We start from the raw sequence: 24671 nt of genomic DNA, 5'->3' as shown, positions 1-24671 counted from the left end.
TAATCTAATCTTATTGAACTTGAAATGTATAATCTTATGAACAATAATTTGCAACAATATGTAACCTCTAATGTGTGGATGACAGTACTATCTAAATCTTCAACATGATGTTTTGAATAACTCTTCCTAAGTCATACATTTTTTTTTTAAATAATAACTAATCTTCAGATAGACTGAATAAAATAGAAAATAAAAATTAAAGCTTAAGATAAATAAGATTTATAAATGCCTGTAATATTGACTTTGCAATATTGGGGCACCTTGACCAGACTTAGCAAGTTAAAAAAAAGCCTGCAATATTTATATACACAATAAGATAGCAAATGTTTTTATTTATTTTTGTTTGTTTTTTAATCGACATTCAGGTGCATAAATTTTAATCTATCACAAAGCAATAATACAGCATCATAAAACTGGAAGAAAAAAAAACCAAACCCTGTATTAACCAACCTATGATGCATGATATCCTTAGTTTATTTTAATGTTTTTAGTGCAGTATTAAATCATACGATATCTAATGTTCAGGGGTGGGAATTAGTGAACTGTAAAAAAAAAAAGAGGTAATCTAGAGGGGTCCCGGAAAAATTTTGACACATTTTGGAGGAAAAGACGATTAAAATGCGAGGAAACGCAATGTTCCATGAGAGGAAAACAGCTAATTCAAGGAGAATTCCCACCCCTGAATGTTAAAGCATTCCTACTGACCCATTTCAGAGTACCAGTAATATTAAAATGCTTAAAATATTATGTTAATGCCCAAATTAGTTATAAAATAAAAAACTTTCCAGTGTCTTTATATTTTATTTCAGATTCAGTTTAGACATAATGCCAAAGAATCTTGATCTACATAATGATCACAACTTTGATAAACTCTGACATGTTCATCATCTGAACTTCTTTTTACTGTAAAATTGTTGAGTTTTAGCCTTGACCGACTTCACAAGAGATGTCAAGGACACATCCTTTGCTGATGTCTCAAGCTCAGTTCTAGAAAATGATTCACCATCCTGTTCACTAGAATGTTTTCTTCGTTTTGCAGTCACATTCTCAGAAACATCAAATTCAGATTTTGTTTGTTCTGGATGCTTTCTTCTCTTCAGTTTTTCTTCTATTATTGCTTCAATACCTTTAGTCCTTTTAAACTCTGGTGCCGAAGGATCAATGTTGAACAAATGTGAGTTGTACATTGCATTAAACCGAGGATCATCAACCTTTATCTGAAAAAGAAAAGTATAATAAAATATTACATAAATATAAATAAAAAGAAAATACAGTAGAATCTTGTTGGGTCGAACTCGGAAGGGTCGATTACACTGCAATGCTTGAACCAAAAACGAAGATGATTAATTAATCAATGTGTTCTAGTGGTGTTGTTAAACAAAACAAACTTTATTTTAACTTTTGGTGTATATTCATGGCATTTGTTTTCATTAAACTTAACTGAAATAAAAGAAAATGTAATTAATGTACTTATTTTAATAAATAAATGGTAAATAATATATAGAGCAGGCTTATTTTATTAATTAATAATACATTTCTGAATGTTTTATAAAGACAATTTTAAAAATAATTATTGAACAAAACTTTATTTCAAGGCAGGATGTTGCTGATTAAGGCAGGATGGCACTAGACTATTGAGGCATGGTCCTGCACTCTGCTAAAACAAGCTAGGGAAAAACTAGGTATTTATCACACCTATGGTGATTGTTACACTGCTGCCATATAAACCAATACTTTTAATACACAGCAAGACATTTTTATAAGCACTCTCAGAAATAGGATGAAAACCTTAAATAACGAAACATTTCTGTAAACTAACTAGCCAACAGAAACATATTTCTAATTTTCTAACAAATATTTAGGTATCCAGCAATGGTCAACAATTTTTGTCTTAAATTTACTGAAGCACATGCATTTAGAAATATATTTTTCTGCCTTATTTTTGAAGACACCAATTATTTTTTGTCCTGTTATATGTTGTGATAACACACCTCAAAATTATCATTCACTTCCACATTAACTTGATTTTTGTGTTTCTTTTTCTTCTTCTTTTTCTTGTCTTGTACTAAATCATTCAGATTGAAATGGTGTTTGCCTTCTTCATTTTCTTCCATCGTCAACAGTGCAAGTTCTGCCTAGATGAATTAAAAAAACCTCAACATATTACTCAACAAGCATTCTGAGAGTACTGCTAAATCAATACATGTCCCCTACCTGGCTCAAAAACATTTTGTATCTCCTATATTCAAGGACCATAACTCTGTGAAACATTGGTAAATCACAATGAAAGTAAAACTTAATCTGTAACAGTACATGATAAAGCTATATACAAAATTTTATCTCAATATCTTCAGGCTTTGCAAAATTTGTTTTCTTATCTCCAAAGTTCAAGGGCCATAACTCTGTATAAAATGGGTAAATTGCCATGAAAGTCAAACTTGATCTGTAACAGAACATGATCAAGTTATACAAACAATTTCAGGTCAGTATCTTGAGGCATTGTAAAAAACTCATTGCCAATTAAATGTTTGGCAAACAAATTTTCATATTACCTAAATTAAATGTCCATAACATACTTTCAGCTCAATATCTCAAGACATTATGAAAAAAACGTCTGAAAAACTATATGTGGGACAGACAGAAAGACAGATGAAATCTAGAGTCCCTTCCTGTTGGAGACTAACAAAAATACACTGAGACCAGTTCCAGTTCATTAAACAAATGTCCTAAGAGTTTGAGAGAAGAATGAGTCTTACTTGTTCTTGCTTTTGTTTAGCCAGCTCTTCTTCTGTTAAGTCTTTTCTTTTATTCTTTTTCTTCTGACCTGTATAAAAACAAATCAATAATATAGGATTTTTCCCCCCTGAAACAAAGTAAATTGTACATTTACTATAGCAAATGTGCTTGATATTTTAAGTTGGTTCTTGAAACAAACAAAAGGATTTCCCCAAAAAAACTTACAAACCAGTGAAAATTATTTTTGTTTTATTTTTGTGACCCAGAATAATATATGTAAAACAATATACCCAGATCACATACTATATATATAACACTGTTGTGAATATGACAATTCACAGATTGAAATTTTAATTTTTCATTGAAAAAAAAAAAAAGGAATATTTTACAAAATCTCTCCCATTTTAAACTGCTATTTGCTCCGTAAAATATTGTTAATTCAACAGTTGGTCAAGAGTTTAAAAGTTTGTTTTTTGTTTAATGACACCACTAGAGCACATTGATTTATCAATCATCGGCTATTTGATGTCAAACATTTGGTAATTTTTATATAGTCTTAGAGAGGACACTCGCTACATTTTTTCCATTAGTAACGAGGGATCTTTTATATGCACAATCCCACAGACAGGATAGCCTTTAATATACCAGTCGTGGTGCACTGGCTGGAATGAGAAATAACCCAATGGGCCCACTGACAGGGATCGATCCCAACAGTTGGTCAAGAGAAGAAACCTGTCATCACCACCTATGGGCCTTAATGTACCAGTTATGACGTACTGACTGGAACAAAAAAAAAAACCCTTTGCAGGTGACTGATTCTATGACCCATCACACCTCAGGTGGGAGTCTACCATTAATCTATATTCAGTCTGTACCTTTTTCAAAATGAACACTTGTTTAATATCCTATAAATAATTACACTACTTAGCAATCTGTAATTTCATCAATAATAGCTTAGTTTATTTTTCACTTTGTCAAGAAGGAACTGTTTTATTTAACAATAGACCCAACACATTTTATGTTACGGTTATATGGTGTAGGACATGTGGTTAAGGACCACACAGTTATTGAGAGAGGAAACCCTCTGTCGCCACTTCATGGGCTACTCTTTTCGATTAGCAGCAAGGGATCTTTTATATGCACCATCCCACAGACTGGACTGCACATACCACAGCCTTTGATATACCAGTCGTGCTGCACTGGCTGGAACGAGAAATAGCCAAATGGGCCCACTAACGGGGATCAATCCCAAACCGACCGCGCATCAAGCGAGTGCTTTACCACTGGACTACTTTCCACCCCTTACTTTGTCAGAGTCCTTCAGCTCACCTATGAAGTAAGTCAGTAATGGTTTGGAAATGGAGCCTTGTTTAATACCCTGTAACTACTACTCGTCTAGTTATCTGTACGGTCATGCAGCGATACCTTTCTTTTTCACTTTGTCGGAGTCCTTCAGCTCATCTGTGAAGAAAGGATCATTCAAGTCAACACCAGGTGGCAACTCATCATCACTGAAAGCTTCACCGTGTTCTGTAGCATGAGCCTGACTCTGCAAAATAACAATGTTTACAGTACAGTTATACTAAAAAAATTACAGTGGTTACACTAACAATATTTACAGTGGTTACAGTAACAATATTTACAGTGGTTATAGTAACAATATTTACAGTACAGTTACACTAACAATGTTTACAGTGGTTACATTAACAATATTTACAGTGGTTACATTAACAATATTTACAGTGGTTATAGTAACAATATTTACAGTACAGTTACACTAACAATGTTTACAGTGGTTACATTAACAATATTTACAGTGGTTACACTAACAATATTTACAGTGGTTATAGTAACAATATTTACAGTACAGTTACACTAACAATGTTTACAGTGGTTACATTAACAATATTTACAGTGGTTATAGTAACAATATTTACAGTACAGTTACACCAACAATGTTTACAGTGGTTACTTTTTCTCAGTGCTTTCCAGTTGGAAACTGAATACTTTTAGAGACACTTCACACTGATAAAATATTTGTTATTCTCAGAAAATCTAAGGTAATTCTAACAGGATGTATGACAATATCTAAATCTTTAATTATGGATGGCAAGCAATATTTTCATTCACAATGCTGTCTCATATTCTGATTAATATTCCTAATTTTACCTCCTTTAATTATTAACCACTCTTTACCTCTCTCCATATTCCTCTTTAATTAAATACTTTTTACCTCTCTCTCTCTCCCTCCCTCTTTAATTACAAACCACTCTTTACCTCTCTCCTTCTATAATTATTAACCACTCTTTACCTCTCTCCCTCTATAATTATTAACCACTCTTTACCTCTCTCCTTCTATAATTATTAACCACTATTTACCTATCTCTCCTTCTTTTATTATTAACCACTATTTACCTCTCTCCCTCTTTTATTATTAACCACTCTTTACCTCTCTCCCTTTTATTATTAACCACTCTTTACCTCTCTCCCTCTATAATTATTAACCACTATTTACCTCTCTTTCCCTCTTTTATTATTAACCACTCTTTACCTCTCTCCCTCTTTAATTATTAACCACTATTTACCTGTATCTCCCTCTTTTATTATTAACCACTATTTACCTATCTCTCCCTCTTTAATTATTTACCACTATTTACATTAGTCTTTAATTATTTCTCGCTATTTACCACTCTCCCTCTTCAATTATTTGCCACTATTAACCTCTCTCTCCCTCCTAAATTATTTAACACCATTTACCGTATATCTTCGCCTGTAAGTCGATCTCGGCTATAAGTCGAGTCCCTAATTTCAAGCCCTGAAAACTTATTTTTTTATTGACCCGTTTATAAGTCGAACCATGAAAAACTACTTATAAATATTGAAATATTTCTTATTTTCAGCACATGAGAACAATAATATTTGAACAAAAGAAAATTATTTTACAAACTTCGGTTTTCACGTTTTGTACATCGCAATATAATCAGACTATTCCAATCAAACTATCATTATTACATAGCATCAAAACAAAATATTCCCTTAGTAGAGAGTGAAAGCTGTTTGACTGTTACTGTATAGTACTGTACAGATGGTTTTGTGCACAGACAACAACTTTATTTATAAACACTGACAACAGATCACTACGATAAAACTGAAAGTATCACGTTTTGCTGCCATATTAATACATGTAAGGAGGATAACTCTGGAAAGTACACTGGTTTTTTTACCAAATGATGTGTGTCCCTATTGCTCTAGATAGTGAACTGCAGAGATCAGTCTATTTTAAGGGAAAGCTCAGTAATATTCATGAAGTTAATCACCGCCAAAACATTGTTTGAACAACCATTAATGCCAGTGACCAGATTTCAAAATAAACTCAGGCAACAGGTAGTTAGTATTGTTTACATTTTTACTATTAGTGATGACTGTTAATTTAACTAAGTGGACTGTTGTCTTGGCATGCCAAAAAAAAAAGGTTATAAAAAATAAATGTGTCAAATTAACATATTTGAGTATAAATACATGGCATACTTCAACAATAAAACTTGTAAAATAATCCCCAAAACTAATATTTTTTGGTGAATTTTTTTTACCCTCTTATAAGTCGACCCCCCAAGTTATAAAATAATTTTTGGGTGAAAAAAATTCGACTTATAGGCGAATATATACGGTACCTCAGTCTTTAATTATTTATCACTATTTAGTTCTCTCTCCCTCTTTAATTATTTACCACTATTTAGCTCTCTCTCCCTCTTTAATTATTAACCACCATTTACCTCAGTCTTTAATTATTTACCACTATTTAGCTCTCTCTAACTCTTTAATTATTTACCACTATTTAGCTCTCTCTCCCTCTTTAATTATTTACCACTATTTAGCTCTCTCCCTCTTTAATTATTTACCACTATTTAGCTCTCTCCCTCTTTAATTATTTACCACTATTTAGCTCTCTCTCTCTACCACCCTCTTTATTATTTACCACTATTTAACACCATTTACCTCAGTCTTTAATTATTTACCACTATTTAGCTCTCTCTAACTCTTTAATTATTTACCACTATTTAGCTCTCTCCCTCTAATTATTTACCACTATTTAGCTCTCTCTCCCTCTTTAATTATTAACCACCATTTACCTCAGTCTTTAATTATTTACCACTATTTAGCTCTCTCTAACTCTTTAATTATTTACCACTATTAACCTCTATCCCTCTTTAATTATTAACCACCATTTACCTCAGTCTTTAATTATTTACCACTATTTAGCTCTCTCTCCCTCTTTAATTATTTACCACTATTAACCTCTATCCCTCTTTAATTATTAACCACCATTTACCTCAGTCTTTAATTATTTACCACTATTTAGCTCTCTCTCCCTCTTTAATTATTTACCACTATTTAGCTCTCTCTCCCTCTTTAATTATTAACCACCATTTACCTCAGTCTTTAATTATTTACCACTATTTAGCTCTCTCTAACTCTTTAATTATTTACCACTATTAACCTCTATCCCTCTTTAATTATTAACCACCATTTACCTCAGTCTTTAATTATTTACCACTATTTAGCTCTCTCTCCCTCTTTAATTATTTACCACTATTAACCTCTATCCCTCTTTAATTATTAACCACCATTTACCTCAGTCTTTAATTATTTACCACTATTTAGCTCTCTCTAACTCTTTAATTATTTACCACTATTTAGCTCTCTCTCCCTCTTTAATTATTAACCACCATTTACCTCAGTTTTTAATTATTTACCACTATTTAGCTCTCTCTAACTCTTTAATTATTTACCACTATTAACCTCTATCCCTCTTTAATTATTAACCACCATTTACCTCAGTCTTTAATTATTTACCACTATTTAGCTCTCTCTCCCTCTTTAATTATTTACCACTATTAACCTCTATCCCTCTTTAATTATTAACCACCATTTACCTCAGTCTTTAATTATTTACCACTATTTAGCTCTCTCCCTCTTTAATTATTTACCACTATTAACCTCTATCCCTCTTTAATTATTAACCACCATTTACCTCAGTCTTTAATTATTTACCACTATTTAGCTCTCTCTAACTCTTTAATTATTTACCACTATTTAGCTCTCTCTCCCTCTTTAATTATTAACCACCATTTACCTCAGTTTTTAATTATTTACCACTATTTAGCTCTCTCTAACTCTTTAATTATTTACCACTATTAACCTCTATCCCTCTTTAATTATTAACCACCATTTACCTCAGTCTTTAATTATTTACCACTATTTAGCTCTCTCCCTCTTTAATTATTTACCACTATTTAGCTCTCTCTCCCTCTTTAATTATTTACCACTATTAACCTCTATCCCTCTTTAATTATTAACCACCATTTACCTCAGTCTTTAATTATTTACCACTATTTAGCTCTCTCCCTCTTTAATTATTTACCACTATTAACCTCTATCCCTCTTTAATTATTAACCACCATTTACCTCAGTCTTTAATTATTTACCACTATTTAGCTCTCTCTCCCTCTTTAATTATTAACCACCATTTACCTCAGTCTTTAATTATTTACCACTATTTAGCTCTCTCTAACTCTTTAATTATTTACCACTATTTAGCTCTCTCTCCCTCTTTAATTATTTACCACTATTAACCTCTATCCCTCTTTAATTATTAACCACCATTTACCTCTCTCTCCCTCTTTTCAGCAGCACTCTTCTTCTGTTCCTTTAACTGCTTCTTCTTTTGTTTTTTCTTATGGAGGTATTCTTCCCATGGAGTCTGACCACTTTCTCTCTCTTTCTTTTTCACAATGTCTTTTGCAGTTTCCTTCAGACCTGTCAGACAGCAAATAAAACAACTGATTTTCATAGCCGAGCTTAACATTTGCATAAGATTTAGTTAACATGCTTGATGTCAAACTAATTTATGCTAATCATGATGGCGTCATATTACCGATGGAGGCGACTTTAGTACTGTAATTTACAAAATATCGAATGAAAATGTTATTTTAGAAGTGTTATAGAATAAATAGAATTCGCTACTCGTGTTTTTTAAAATGTAAAATATCAACTTCGTCTAGTTAATTGGTATTTGTCTAGGCAGAGCCTCGACAAATACTGATTAACGTAGACTCGGTTGATATTTTCCATATTAAAAAACACTTGTGACAAATCCTCTATATATTTGCCACCTTCAATGAAAATGTTAGGCACAAAGGACAAATATTGTTAAATAGCATCAGATTCAGATTCTTACGTAAAACATATGTGACACTCATTGCAATTATTGTCCTCCTGTCTTGCATCGCATTTTCTGACTCACAATTTTGAACCTGTTTCTACTTTAATAATATCTGTCTATAGACCTAAACTTTTCACTGAAAGTAGCAAATATCCAATCGAAATGGGTTGCAATAACAAACTTTCAGTTCCCATACTTTTTAAATAATTTCATATACAGTAGAGTTATCAATTTTGGGGGGCCACCGTATACATATTACCTATGTCTGCACAGAATAGATAACCATATATACCGTAATTTATTAGCTATAGGGCAATGATTTAGAGTGGTAACTGCCCCAACACAATAAATGCAATGAACTGATTTTCTAACTGTGATTGACAGTCTCAGTGTATATTTACCAGGTTCCCACGTTATTTCCATGTCCATATCATTGTCTTTTGATGTTTGTTTGCCGTCATCCAGACTCTGCAGAAGTTGTTTGTACTTGTCAATCTGCTTCTCCTCATCGCTCTGATCTGAATCACTGTCATCTGAAGCTGCTACTAGATCACCATAGTCCGCTAAACAAAGCAACAAAAACACTGCAGTTAATAATACTATAAATCATAAAATATTAGCTATCTTAAAATTTAGCGAAATCCAAATAAGTGACATATTAGCGACATAGAACTTTAGCAAGGTCAACATATCAGAAACTAAAAAATTAATAAGCTTAAGTTGTAGGATCAGCTGAAATAATGTTTTTGATGAATCTTGACAGTATGCAGCTTACAGACATCTTGAATTTAATACAAAATTGCAGTAATGTGCATGCTAACTAACTATTGCTGTTTGCTATCCTTTTGGTTTGATCAACATCGTGTAACTATTTTTGTGTCTTCAGTTAATCACAGACAAAACAATCGCACATAAGGTTTTAGGAACAGTCTGTTGTATGTCTCTTTAAATTTGTGTCATCAAATATTAGCATCTTGTATGACCTTGCTCAATTCGCTAACATTTCCTGATTTACAGTAACAGAAATATCCAGGGATTTATACAGGATCTTTTGGCAGCGTCCCATGTCTGATGGGATTTTGAAAATTAGAGAGACTGAATTAAACCAGGGATGGTTTTTTTTAGGCCTCTGAATGATGCAATGCACTACTGCTAAAATAATTGGGGATTTTTAGTGCCATTTATTTTTAGGAAGGGGCCTGTGTTCGGTACAACAGATCGTCTGGATGGTAACCAGTTAATTCATACTATAGTCATTTCATACTCAATTTTACCATTTCGTACCCAATTTTACCATTTCATACCAAAGTCATTTCGTACCCTGGTCATTTCGTACCATAGTTATTTGGTCATTTTGTACCCAAGTCAATTCGTACCATGTCTGTTTGGTCATTTCGTACCTTGGTCATTTTGTACCTCAATCATTTATTGTGCAGCTTAGTTGAATGATAGAAAGTGAAATGGCGAATTACTGATTTAAAAAATAAACATTAGGCTAATGCAACTGTATTGAAGCCCCACCCCTTAATAAAGACAGTGAGCTAAGGGTGTAGGCCTATATAAAATGGGGTGTGTCGTATCATCTGAAATGATCAAAAGTGCCATGGGTTAATTGTCAGTTCGTCTTAAAAATAAACTATCATCTTCATGTGGCAATACACATGTACATGTATATGTTCAGAAAAGTGAATTCAATAGGGTTAATGGCCACTGAAACACATTTCGTCATTAATTTACTTCTTTTATTCATTTAAACCTTTATTCATTTGCTCACTTTACAAGGAATGTTTACACATAAACGTTTATTCGTCAACAATAAAAATAAGAAGTGGCATACCATGACAAAAATAAGAACCCAAGTATGAAATGACTATGGTCCGAAATACGAACCCATGGTACGAAATGGCCATGATACGAAATGACTGTGGTACAAAATGACAAAAGCACTATGGTATGAAACGACTATGGTACGAAATGACTAGTAACTGTCTGGATAAATCCCTGATATCCCATGGAAACTTGCTCACGGCACAAGAATACCCACACAATATAATAATACTGAGTCAGTTTTTATACTTATACTAGATGTAACCCGTGCCTACCATGGGAAAGTTAAAATGGAGTGCTGTGAGATTACACACTGGGCTTTCTCCTCCAAAACTATAACCATTGTGAAGATAGCCCTCATTAGACTTAGGCAGCTCATACCACTGTCTTCAATGTATCGTTTGGAATGGAAAAATCCTGACAGTGAGAGTGATTGATCCTATGACTCATCAGACATCAAGACGAGCAATCTACTGCTTTAGCTTCATCTCACCCTCCACAACATGGATTCACAAAGCTTACTCTGTGCCATATAATTTGCTATTCTGATGTCTTTTACCTTCTCCGTCCGAGTCCGAGGCCAAGAAAGCCTTAAAATCGTCTTCGTTAATCTCTTCCTTCTGGAATTTCTTCATGGTAACACTAATCCGATCTCGGTCGGTTTCATCCCATGTGAGATCAACCTAACAAAAATCATAACTATTTTTAACAATTCAAATGACATGTGCCACCTTGCTACAAAATCATATACATAGACGAGATTGATCAACCGCAAACAATAATGGAAAAGAAAACCAGTTTAATGTTTTCTCTCTATATGATTGAATTAATGGATAATGGATATATGAATGAATGAACAAATGATTGAATGAATGAATATATTTAATGATACCTCAGCTCAAAAAATAAATCAACTACTGAGCATCAAGGGTAAACATGAAATCATGGAATGAAAGTTAAAAGTTTAATTTGTTTAACGACACCACTAGAACACATTGATTTACTAATTATCAGCTATTGGATGTCAAACACTTGGTAATTCTAACGTATAGTCTTAAGAAAGGAAACCCGCTAGTTTTTCCATTAGTAGCAAGGGATCTTTTATATGCACAATCCCACAGACAGAACAGCACATACCATGGCCTTTGATATACCAGTCATGGTGCACTGGTTTCATGGATGAAAAACTAACATGAGTATAAAAATATCAATATCAGTACTTAACCTGAGAACTGTGTTAATTTTATTAATGTTTGAAACAAAGAATCAAATTACCTTGGACTGACAAAGGGCAGAGGTATAGAAATTTTGAGGTTTGTACTTAGCAACAGCTATTGAGGTACATTCACTTTTAGGTTTGTCTTCAAACTTCATGCCATCTGGAATGTAACTACAAGAGAAAAAGATTAATATATAAAATTATCTACTACAGTGCAACCCATTCTAGACATTGGCATAGTGTGGGTTGCCAGCACCCGGGGTGGGGCAAGGCAAGTATTGAGCCCCCTAACCAGTGGACCGTTAGCACTCCCCGAGTCCCTTCCACCAGTCCAGAATTTTTCGCCCAGGGCAACAACCCCAGTGGTCCCGCCCATGCTATGCCACTGGTTCTAGTTCACTGATAACTGCATGTAATACAAGATTTATCAACACCACACAGTACTAACAACTCAAATAATGATACATGTAGGCGTCTCCCACAAACTATTAGTATTAAACATATTATAAAGTGCACATCCTCAAGTTCTGTATATAATGTAGTTAACTGATTTAACCAAGATGTCTGGCAAACCAGAACACAAAATATATAATACAAACAAGCATTCCGACAGTACTGTCAAAGCAATAGATGTCCCCTACTGGGCCCAACAAATGTCCATATCTCCTAAGTTCAAGGGCCATAACTCTGTGCAAAATGGGTATTTAAAACACAAAATTAAAACAAATATATATATATATATATATATATATACTGAACAAAATAAGAAACTTCCGCTAACTTTGCTTGAACATAACTTGATGAAAACAAACCGGGGGAATAATTGTTATATATGTGTTTAAAGAGTGTTCCATGATGCATCATTTTGGTGCAAAAATCATGGCCATAGGTTAACAGAAACTGGGAGAAATTTTGACCAAGTGTGGTAGGGGTTAAAAATAAAAACACCCACTTAATAACTGGTATGACCACTGCAGTGCATCACAGGCGCATAGAATTGACTAAAGTGTTGATTTCTGCCTGTGGAATATTGTTCCATTCCTGAATGACAGCTTGACGAAGTTCGTTGACGTTAGCGGGTGAGTTGGGACGACGCCTCAATCGTCTGTCCAGACTATCCCAGGCATGCTTGATGGGGTTGAGATCAGGACTTTTGGTGGGCCAGTCATCAATGAAATCAATGTTATTTGTCCTAAGAAAATTTACAGTGTCTCTAGCTGTATGAGAGGTGGCATTATCATGCTGAAAAATCGAGATGTTGGCGTTGTTATGGAACAGAGGAATGACGTGATGAGCGAGAATGTCATCGCGGTAACGTTGAGCATTTAAATTGCCATCAATGACGACTAGTGGTGAACGATAACCATGGGCAATGGCTGCCCAGACCATGACAGAACCCCCACCCCCGAAACGATCTCGTTCAAGAACACAAGTCAGCATAGCATTCATTTCTCCAACGGTAGACGCGCACCCTGCCATCACCACGTTGTAAAGAAAATCGGGATTCATCCGAAAAAAGAACGGTATTCCAGCGTCGCCGTATCCAACGAGTGTGTACACGTGCCCAATTAAGACGATGACGTTGCGTTAAAACGCATCCGACGTAAGGACATCGTGCATGTAAACCGTTCTCCCGCAGACGATTACGAACAGTTTGCCCACTGATTCGGTTACTGTGAAGCCCAGGTGTGTTAGCAGCAGTAGCAGTGGCAGTTTGGAATCGATTGCGCAAATGCGTATTCATGAAATAGCGGTCTTGACCACGTGTTGTAACACGCGGACGTCCACGAGGTGGCAAGTCGTTGGTGCTTCCTGTCGTTTGAAATCTTACGCGAAGATTTCGTATCGCTCGACTAGAACTCCCAACATGCCTTGCAACGTCTTCTGTCGACATGCCAGCATCAAGCATGCCAATTGTCCGTTCGCGTAAATTATTGGGTATTCTTGCAATACTAAAAATGCTACAATGTTTAAAAAATTATAGTTTTTTTACAAATTTTGAAGCGTTTTCGTTCACTTGACAACAATGTCAGTAAGACAAGTAAAACAAATTGACCGAATACTACACGGGACATGTCGAACCATGCATGCATGTGCAAATTGAATTTCACGTTGTCGACGATAAACAGTGCAAAAATAATCGATAAAATTCATGAATCCTGATAATACAGCTCAAGGCTAATACTACCTATATAATTTCATTACACAATGAATTCTTTAACACAACAAATACTATATGTACAAATCGGAAGTTTCTTTTTTTGTTCAGTATATATATATCAAACTTGATCTGTGACAGTACATAATGAAGATATACACAAAATTCCAGGTCAATATCTTGAGGCATTCAAACATATAATATACTGAAGGCCAAAAGAAACTTTACCATTTTCAACTTGGAATTTAAGAAAAAATTAATTGTTTTTAAAAAGTAACTCAATCCAAAACACATAGCCCAAACACAACAATAATGTATGCAGAAAATTATACCCGCCCACTGCACGTTTTGGGTGGAACACACAGAAAAGTGAAAAACTTGTGCATTATGAACAGCAATTGCAAGGGTATAAAAACGGTTTAGACGGCATGTCAGACATCCACACAGATAAAAATCCACCATAGAAATGCCACAACTGACACCAGAACAACGCGAGAGAGCCCTGGGTATGATACAGATGGGAGCCACTCATGCCCACATTGCCAGAACCTTTGGTTGTTCCCGTGTTACTGTTACAAACTTGATGCAACGCTACAGGCAAACAGGACAGACATCAGACAGGCCAAGAACAGGCAGACCCAGGGTGACTTCGCCCTGTGATAACCGGTACTTGCGTACCTTGCATCTACGAAATCGCTTCCTGACAGTGACGTCATCAGCAATGAATGCCTTAGGTCACAGGGTTAGTAGTAGACAGACAGTGGCCAGGTGACTCAGGACTCATGGAATAAGGGCTTACAGACATATAGAGGACACTTGCTGACACCACAACATTGTCGTTTGAGATTGACATGGGCTAGGACTGTACGACGTTGGCAGCGACGTGATTGGCTGCGGGTTCTTTTCACTGATGAAAGCCGGTTCTGTTTGTTCAGAGTTGATGGAAGACTGCGTGTGTACCGCCGTAGGGGAGAACGAGTGGCGGCTTCTTGCGTTCAGGAGGTCGTGCCATATGGTGGAGGGAGTGTCATGGTGTGGGGAGGTATCTGTGCACAGGAAAGGACACCATTGGTCATCGTTCACGGAAACTTGACAGCTCAACGTTACAGGGATGACATTCTTCGTCCAACTGCAATACCATTTCTCCAATGGCAGCCACGTGGTGTCATTTTTCAGCAAGACAACGCCAGACCTCATACAGCCAGAATCGTACAGAACTTCGTTAGAGCCAACAACGTAAACATAATGCCGTGGCCTGCACGCTCCCCAGACATGTCCCCCATAGAGAACCTCTGGGATGTTTTGGATCGACCACACCCTCCAGCCAACCAACAGGAACTGATCCAGGCCCTTCAAGAAGAATGGCAAAGCTTCCCACGTGACCTCATCAGACGACTGATTTTTTCTATGCGTTGGAGAATTATTGCTTGTATTGGGGCAAAGGGTGGTCACACACGCTATTAATGTGACTTGTTATTGGACTTGAGTGATTGTCTGTATGCTTTGCATGTCATCCATGAAGTTGAAAGCTCGATTTGTGTACACCACCTCGCTTTGGGAAAATGTGACGTCATTATCAGATGCTGAATGACACTCATTTTTAGTTATGTTAATGTTGACATATTGATCTAGTCAATATATTTTGATTTAAAACTATGGTAAAGTTTCTTTTGGCCTTCAGTATATATGAAAAACTAATATTTCTATCCAAGTTCCAATATCTTGAGGCATTGTGGAAAAAACATCCGGAAACTATATGTGGGACAGACCGATTGGTAGTGGACTAACAAGCTGAGGACACTGGACAAATCCTCAACACTTAGCAATTTGATTAATGACACTGTGACATATTTTCAATTATTGCTAAAATATAACACATGGTAAGTATGATAGATTATTCTTACTGTATACCAGCACAAGTTTTCTTAATGAATGAATGTTTAACGACAATCCAGCAATAAAAAACATCAGCAATTTTTTTGTTAAAGAAAGATAAATATTATATGAAGTGAAAATCTAATCAATATAAAAATTCAAATGTTAAAATGGATTTTAGAAATTAGAATAAAATTTCATCTTGACATATTCAACTTTAAAATATCAGTTGGAATGCGCGAAAAAAAACCTCAAAACCCACTGACAAGTCCACCATGGGCATTTTCTCCTAGGACTTATTATACCTCTAAAGAGCATTCTACTACTCAGCTGAATTTATTGGTGTTAAACAGTGGTAAAGAATTACCGAAGATCCAGTTTAGATGAACTACTTTCAAATTCTCTTCCATCACATTCATCATAGACACGGCTGGCTGTTTTAACAGAGTCAAAGTCAGCTACAGCATAATAATACTTCAGCCTGTTGAGCTGGTACCGTCTTAACTTCTCACGATGGTATCGGCTTCCTGAAAAATCAAATAGATGTGTTGAAAATATCGACAAAATATCTATTAAACTTTAAAAATTATAGGAACCCTCGTTTTCCACGATTATATTTCAGCAAATTAAAAAAAAAAAAAATTGTCAGTTTGAAATTCACAGCTGATGGACATGCCCTGGACAACTGCTGTACAGCATGTACATGATGTCTTTTGTTTTTAAATCAGACACAGAATTAAAGTGTTCACCATGTCTCTGACAGGTATGCTCAGTTGAAAGTTAAAAAAAATTAAAATAAAACTTAAGATAAAAAATCATCATTTGTACCATCTTGTGACTCCTCGTGAGGCTCTGGTTCCTCGACTTGTTTAGTGAGTTCCACCGGTCCACTCCGCTCTTCCTCAGCCATGCGCTGCACACCATACTCCGATGGATAGATCTGCAATGTTATTCAAAGGCTACACTGACTATATTTTAAACTTTTATCATGCAGTTAAAAAATAATACAACAAATCATGATTTGTATGTATTTTCAAATATTGAAAAAAACTAACAAAATTATTAAAAACAAGTTAACTTTACACTTCAATTATCATCTGACAAATCCAGTGGCACGGTTGTAACAAAACAATGATAATCATTCAAAAATTTCAAATGGGATAAATACAACTAGTTTGGAGAATACTACCCCAAATTTGTTTTATCTTTGAATAAGCCCACATACAATATCCTAACATTTGAAGAACAAGGTAGCACTCATATAGATGAAGATTTTTGGCTGTTTTAAAGATTATGTATGTAATATATACTATCATATAGATTATACATGCTGGGACAAAAATGTAACGGCTGAATTTACAAAGCCTGCTTTTGCCTTGCACACATGTAACTGTATAATATATTTGCAATGCATAAACACCAAATTTGATTGTTTAAGAAAAATAGGCTTCAATGATTTGGCTCTATGTCGTATGGATCTCTAGTGGGTTGTTCTTAATTTTCTGGTCAAAAACAAATATCTACTACAAGAATATTATAATCAGAGTCTTATGATGACAAGTGTATCTTTGATTATAACCAGATTAGGACAAGTTAAATTTTGTTTTGTTTAACAACACCACTAAAGCACACTGATTTCTGAATCATCGGCTATGAGATGGCAAACATTTGGTACTTCCGATATAGTCTTAGAGAGAAAACCTGCCACATTTTTCCATTAGTAGCAAGGATTTTTTTTTATATGCACCATCCCATAGACAGGATAGCACATACCACAGCCTTTGACATACAAGTCATGGTGCACTGGCTGGAACAAGAAATAGCCCAATGCGCCCACTAATGGGAACTGATTTCAGAAAGAAAGAAATGTTTTATTTAACGACGCACTCAACACATTTTTTATTTACGGTTATATGGCATCAGACATATGGTTATGGACCACACAGATTTTGAGAGGAAACCCGCTGTCGCCACTTCATGGACTACTCTTCCGATTAGCAGCAAGGGATCTTTTATTTGCGCTTCCCACAGGCAGGATAGCACAAACCATGGCCTTTGTTGAACCAGTTATGGATCACTGGTCGGTGCAAGTGGTTTACACCTACCCACTGAGCCTTGCGGAGCACTCACTCAGGGTTTGGAGTCAGTGTCTGGATAAAAAATCCCAGCCTCGACTGGGATCTGAACCCAGTACCTACCAGCCTGTTGACCAATGGCCTAACTACGACACCACCGAGGCCGGTGGAATTGATTTCAGATCACTTTACCACTGGGCTACATCCCGCCCCAAATTAAGACGAAACCCAACATCTGATACAGATATGATCCAAGAAATAATGTGTGCCCATATTTATTAAATTTCAATTAACAGTCTTAGCATGAAGTTATTGAATTTCATTAAAGTGATGAGGAAAACCTTAATAGAATGTAGAATTCCTCCTGTTGGTACAAATGAGTTGAAGAGAAGGTAAAGGTCGTGAGCTTTGACGCGGTCCCAGTCCATGTTACAGATAGCGAGACGATGACCGAGATCCTCTGCCTCTGGGACGTCCTTGTCCAGCTCTCCCCAGCCATGATCAAATTCACCATCTTAAACACAGTAGCAAAACATAATTTAAAAAGTCTTCTTGGTATAAACAACAATATGCCGATTGTGTACTAATACGTCTGGCAGTCCAACATAGGGCCCAGTGGACATGTCTCAACCGTAACTGGATATGGGCATATCAAAGAGCATGCTACATCAATATACATTGTATGCATGCTTCCATCCATCCATCAATCCGATAAAACAATTTTACAAAAATAAATAATTATGTATTAAATAAATAAAAATAGAAATTGAAAATTATTTCTTATTTTAGATACACCAATAATGATATCAGTTTATTCATTTATACACTGCTTGGTGTGTAGGTAGAGGGGTTTTTTTTTAGTTACAAGCAGAAATAACCTTCATCATCAGAAAGATCTTCATCTTCAGATGAACTTTCCAAGAGAACAGCTCCCCGTGCCAGATCAGGTGCAGTTGCCATGTCTGGAAGTACAAAATCATCGATATTATCACAAAAATACAGTATAACAAGTGTATTACTTCTAAATATAAAACCTGTATCTTATGGTAATATTAAAAAACAACACCCCAAGAAATTAACCATCAACAGTTTTAGAATTTTAAAGATTAAAATTAGATATAAATAATGCATTTTCTTGTTTGTGTATACATATACAAGGTGTTTCCGACTGCTTGAATCCTTCAAGAAGCTGATACAATATTTTACCTCCGAATATTTTTTTACATATGCCAAAAAATATAATTAGGTAGTAAAATAAAGTTTTAGTGACTACCAGTATTATAACGACCAGAAACACACTGAATATACAGATACCGATATCCTATAAAAAAAAATATAGAGGTAATTTATAATTTTAGTTGTTAAAAGGATCTAACTCTAAAACGTTTCATACCAGATGTCTACACTGTGAGTGACCGATTTGGTCACATATGCAATCATTTTTTTCATTTGGCGACTAAAACATTTCATACTATCTATATAAAAAATACAAGTACATGTAGGCGCCATATGGCTCCTAGATGAAAATGTTAATGTAGAGGGCTGCATAATGACAGCAAACTCAGGACAGACCCTTTAATGATCTAAATCCTAAATGCTCAATAGTAAATACATGGCTGTGTTTACTAGAAATGCAGCTGTATTTGTCTAACTGTACACATTCTAGTGAACACCGTGGCCCCATCTCTCAGGCTAGATCTTCACTGGTTATGTTTTAACTACTTAATTGAGTGAAAAATCAGTGTTCATAATATTCCCAAGGTACATTGAGTACAAATAGTAATACATGTAATATATCACTGTGTATTTTACCTATTAACTCTTTCTTAGATTTCCCTACTGTTTTCTTCTGTTTGGATTTTGTCTTCTTCTGACGATTTTCACTTTCTTGCACTTGTGAACTCTTTTCATCTTTATTATGTGATGCAGATGATCCTGAAGAAATAAAATACAATAACTGTATTACAATTTACATTTCAATTTTCAGTATCAATTAGTTCCAATCTCTATTCTTGAAAACAAAATGTGTATATATATATACACGTACACAGAGTTACAAGATGTGACAACTAATCCAGGTTCCGTGCTAATAAAACTTTAAACTCAACTCTCTCATGTAAAAGTGTGTTTTGTTTAATGACATCACTAGAGCACATTGATTTATTAATCATCAGCTATTGGATGTCCATGCATCGAGTGTGTACTTTATCACTGGGCTATGTCCCGCCGTGCAACTGTCTAATGACCTCAAATGCATGCAATCTGTATGGCATGGCCATGATGTTAAAGTCTCACACTATTAGTCTTGAGTACAGACCTTAAAAGTTTTATAAGAACCAGGCCAGAGAATAAAAGTAACCATTTCTAATTAATATTTACTTAAATAGTCAGTTTAAAAGTCAGTTCCAGCTACATAGGCTACACATATACATGTATATATCTAAGTTACGTTTATAATTTATAATTTATTACAAAATGATACCTGATTTAATAGTATTCTTTTGCTGCCTATTTGAAGAGTTCTTCGTGTGATCATTTGAGCTGGAAGTGTCACTATCCTCTTCATTATGTGACTGCACATTAAATCTATGTCTACCAGTCTCTCTGTGTTTCTGTTCTGAAGAAAGTTTACTGACGCTCTTGCCACTAGCACTTTTCTGCATCTTGGCAATTTTCTTTGACGCCAGTTCCATTTCTTCTCTCTCCAAGTCCTCAGACATACTAGATTTAACTGACTCATCATCAACACCACTGTCATCTTTTTCATGTAAGTCTTCTTTTCCATGATCCTTCTCTATATCATCATCAACATCTTCATCATCCTCACTACTACTACTCTCACTTGAAAGTTCATAGTACTTCTTGAGATTCTCATCTGTTGATGTGTCAACGGGTCTTCCTCTTTTATCAACAGAATATTTCAGCTTAAATCTTTTATCACTGAACATAGATTGAAACCGTTTGTCAATTTTTACTTTCCTTTCCTTCCTGGGCACCTGTCTGAATCGAGGATCTTTAGTAACATGACTAAAGCGAGGATCACTCTGGATGTCATCCATTGTGGAAAAATTAATCTGAAATACACAAAAATAAACAAATGACAGTAAGAAAACATTATGCATACACATTGTACCTGGCTCTCTTAGGGCCATCCATAATTTTCAACATTTTCACGAGCGTACAAACCATACGCAGGGGGGGAGGGGGTTAAGGGGCCAGCGTACACTTTAAAAAAAAAAAAAAAATGTTGATCAATTGATGTGCGAATCGGCAGAAACATTCAAATTTTGCACACGCTGCTAGCTCTGCTCTCCTCATTTCACAGTAACAATGTGGCCAATCTACGTCACAAAATGACATAGTGACATCATTGTTTCAACTGAAATCGGTTGTATTTTTATAATTACTACTGTGTTAATATCTCACCAAATACTTTCTCAAATGAGATGAAATAAAGCCTACAATGCGTTAGATATATTAAGGTTTTTTCCGCCATGTTTCCTTCTAGTGTATTTACTGCCGTTTTTTTAAGATTACCTCGAAATTTATCTTTATTCTTACAACCATTGTGTGTTCTAGGTACAATCCATGGAAACTCCTAGCTAGTGCCCTGGTCTAGTTTTGGGGAATATGGACCTGGATTACTTCGCCACATCAACATTTTTCATTTGGGGATGTATACTTTTTGGGGGGGGGGAGGGAGGGGGGTGGTCAAAAGTGTACAGTCTGTACACTTGAGAAAATGTTGAAAATTATGGACGGCCCCTTAGTTTAATTTACTTTCAACTAAAATCTATAAGTATAACGAAATGCAGAGTTCTAAATTCTTGGTTTGAGTAACTGCTTAGTATTTTGAATACTATTTTCTACAAATGACTGCTAAGTTTTGTCATTTGAAGTTATTTACACTACAAAATAGAGAATGAATATATATCATGATTCATATGCATTTCAATAAGAAGAAGAACAAAAATATTTTACATAACTACATGTACATGTAGTGTTTTCCGTAGCCTGTTTTAGCATGGTGCAGCACCATGCCTCAATAGTCTAGCACCATGCTGCCCCGAGATTAAAACAAACCTTTTTCAGTAATTAATTCTAAAATTGCCTTTATAAAACACCCAAAAAAGTATTATTATATATATATATTTTATATCTTTTGCCATTCATTTATTAAAGCAAGCACAAAAATTACATTAATGTTTATTTCAATTAATTTGTGTGTATTTTTAATGAAAAACAAGTGCCCTGAAAATGGTGAAAAATGCCCCAAGAGTGTTTGGTCTACCATGCCTTGCCAAATGTCTAGGGAAATCACTAACATGTACATACATAGATGTATATCTTGACTGATTGGATTATGTATGGCTTACAACTACATACATGTAAGGCTAAAGCTACCTTTAGTTTAATAAACAATATATCTTTCAATAACAAGATTTATTGTATGAAGAAAGCCGACACCCCCTAAACGTCACCACAAAAAGGTACAGCGTAGGTTTGTTTTGCTTAGGGGCATCAGGTTTCTTTGTGTAGTGTTTGTATAGGTTAGCAACATAAGTTTAATGTCAGATGTAGGAACAAATTTCTATTTTAGACACAGTAGCTTGCAACCATTTGATTGTCGATGATTGCCAAAGCATTACATAGTAATGATAGTTTCCTCTAGCCTTCTACTACATATCAATAAGGGGAGGGCTGGAGATGACTTGAGCTACTACCCACTGAGCCATGAAAGCTTGCTCTGGGTGAGAACCAGTGTTCAACTGTGACAGTCTGTGCAGTGTATTGGCCCCGGATTGGGCTGTGAACCCAGTACCTACGGTAACAGGTCGTTTCGCCCCTGTTACTAGATCGCCCGCGTCATTTCTAACCCTGGTCCATTCGTACTGTTAACCCCCATATAGGGTCCTTTCGCCCTTTTTTTAATTTTGTTAATAAAAACATTTATTCATTGCTTTATCATACATGCATCGGGGTTTTATGGGGGGGGGGGGGGGTTACACACTGCCGTCAATAACCGCGGGTGGTTTATACTAAAATTCGAGCAAATCTTCTTTTCTTTCAGGTTGAAACATCCGCTGAAAATAAAACATTTCCTTTTTTTGTTTTTATTTGTTCCATCTTTTTTAATATGCACTCACAACGTACACATAAAATAGGTGAAAATATATAAATAGGTTAGTTTAAATGGCGAGTGGGCCGTCTGATTTCGCCCAGTTCCAGGTGACAGAAGGTAAACAGCTGGATTGCCAAAGACAGAAAGCAAACACATATAAAGATTTATTTAGCTTATTTATTAACTGGGGGAAAACAAACAAAAAACTCCTGATGAATTTGGGGATGAGTGTAGCCTAACAAATTTATCCCAACATTTACTGATTTAGCCTTTTTTTCCCACGTCGAGGTCTGAAGATGATACCGTAAGCTAGTATATTTATACATTTAATGATAAACCATATGTAACACAAAATAATGTGTTGTTCCACGCTTTCCAGACGGTTCGTCCTTTGGACGTTTCGTCCACCGTACAATTCGTCCACCTACCTCGGACAATTCGTGCACTCGATTACAACATTAAGACAAATAAATCTAAAATGTTATTTCTTAGCCATTGAAATGGTTAATTATTTTCGTTTTGTGGTAAACTACTAGAACTAGTATATGAAACAAAGTAAAGTTTAGTGGCACTATCAACTTGTTGTGGTCTGTCTGTGTCCATTGTTTATAGTACTTTATTGATATGTTATTATTCAAATTGCTCTTCAATTACACCTATAATTCTGACATACTATTTAGAAAACAAAGCTAGTAACAACTCTTGCTAAAATACCATTTCTACATTGCGATTGCTGTATTACCGTACTCATTTCGTCGACATGGTTTTTGTTGTTTCTACTGGGAAGTTTGCGTCAATGCGCATCGGATGAAAATGTTGTCATTTATGTGAAAATACCATACCCTATTATAATTACAATATTATAACAATAATAGAGTATGTCTATCAAATTTCCCCCCATCATACTTGGTAACCCCCCTTCTGCTGTGGGCAAAACCACTGGCAATGTCAGAGATATATATAGCCTTATAGGCATGGCAAAGCTGTTAGGTTAGGTTACAATCTGCGCTTCTCAGGCAATACTCTGTGTCGATATTCCACTCAAATGAAAAAGTGTCCATACATTTATTTAGTCCGTGGACGAAATATACGGTAAATAACTAATAGAAAAAAATTATAGTGGACGAATTGTCCAAGAACAATTTTTGGTTGTGGACGAATCGTCTCGAGTTCAACAGTCACAGTGGACGAATTTTTAGTGGACGAAAAGTCCAGAGGGCGAATAATCTGCATCCCTGTCCCACCTCACCTCGCCGACAATGAAAACAAAAACACCAAAATGTGAGTGTTTATGTCACATACACGATGTAAAAATAAATCACGTTGTCCTAACTTCCTCTTTAGAAAATAGTACCGCAGAAAATAAATGTCTAAAACGCTAACACAAAAATCTTCCGTTTTTTATCAAACGTGTGAACAAAATAATACATATCTTT

General features: G+C 35.2%; 1 protein-coding gene across 2 annotated transcripts; it reads right to left on the bottom strand.

The window, feature by feature from the left end:
- Positions 1-785: 785 nt before the first annotated feature.
- On the bottom strand, positions 786-24578 carry LOC121370872 (ESF1 homolog). 2 transcript variants are annotated; one of them, XM_041496387.1, is made up of 15 exons: positions 24485-24578; positions 20596-21187; positions 19926-20048; positions 18992-19075; positions 18455-18627; positions 16867-16978; positions 16406-16565; positions 12062-12176; positions 11346-11469; positions 9361-9522; positions 8405-8553; positions 4162-4285; positions 2757-2824; positions 1992-2135; positions 786-1217 (listed from the first exon to the last, which is right to left on the bottom strand). In XM_041496387.1, exons 2-15 carry the CDS (start codon positions 21170-21172, stop codon positions 885-887), a joined length of 2448 nt encoding a protein of 815 aa, XP_041352321.1. In that variant the 5' UTR covers positions 21173-21187; positions 24485-24578; the 3' UTR covers positions 786-884. The 2 variants fall into 2 exon arrangements, with proteins under 2 accessions (XP_041352321.1, XP_041352319.1); XM_041496385.1 differs by lacking the exon at positions 24485-24578 and adding an exon at positions 23496-24450.
- Positions 24579-24671: the final 93 nt, after the last annotated feature.

The sequence above is a fragment of the Gigantopelta aegis genome, chromosome 4 (assembly GCF_016097555.1).
Source record: "Gigantopelta aegis isolate Gae_Host chromosome 4, Gae_host_genome, whole genome shotgun sequence".
Classification (NCBI taxonomy): Eukaryota; Metazoa; Mollusca; class Gastropoda; order Neomphalida; family Peltospiridae; genus Gigantopelta; species Gigantopelta aegis.
This window is presented reverse-complemented; position numbering and strand designations above follow the sequence as displayed.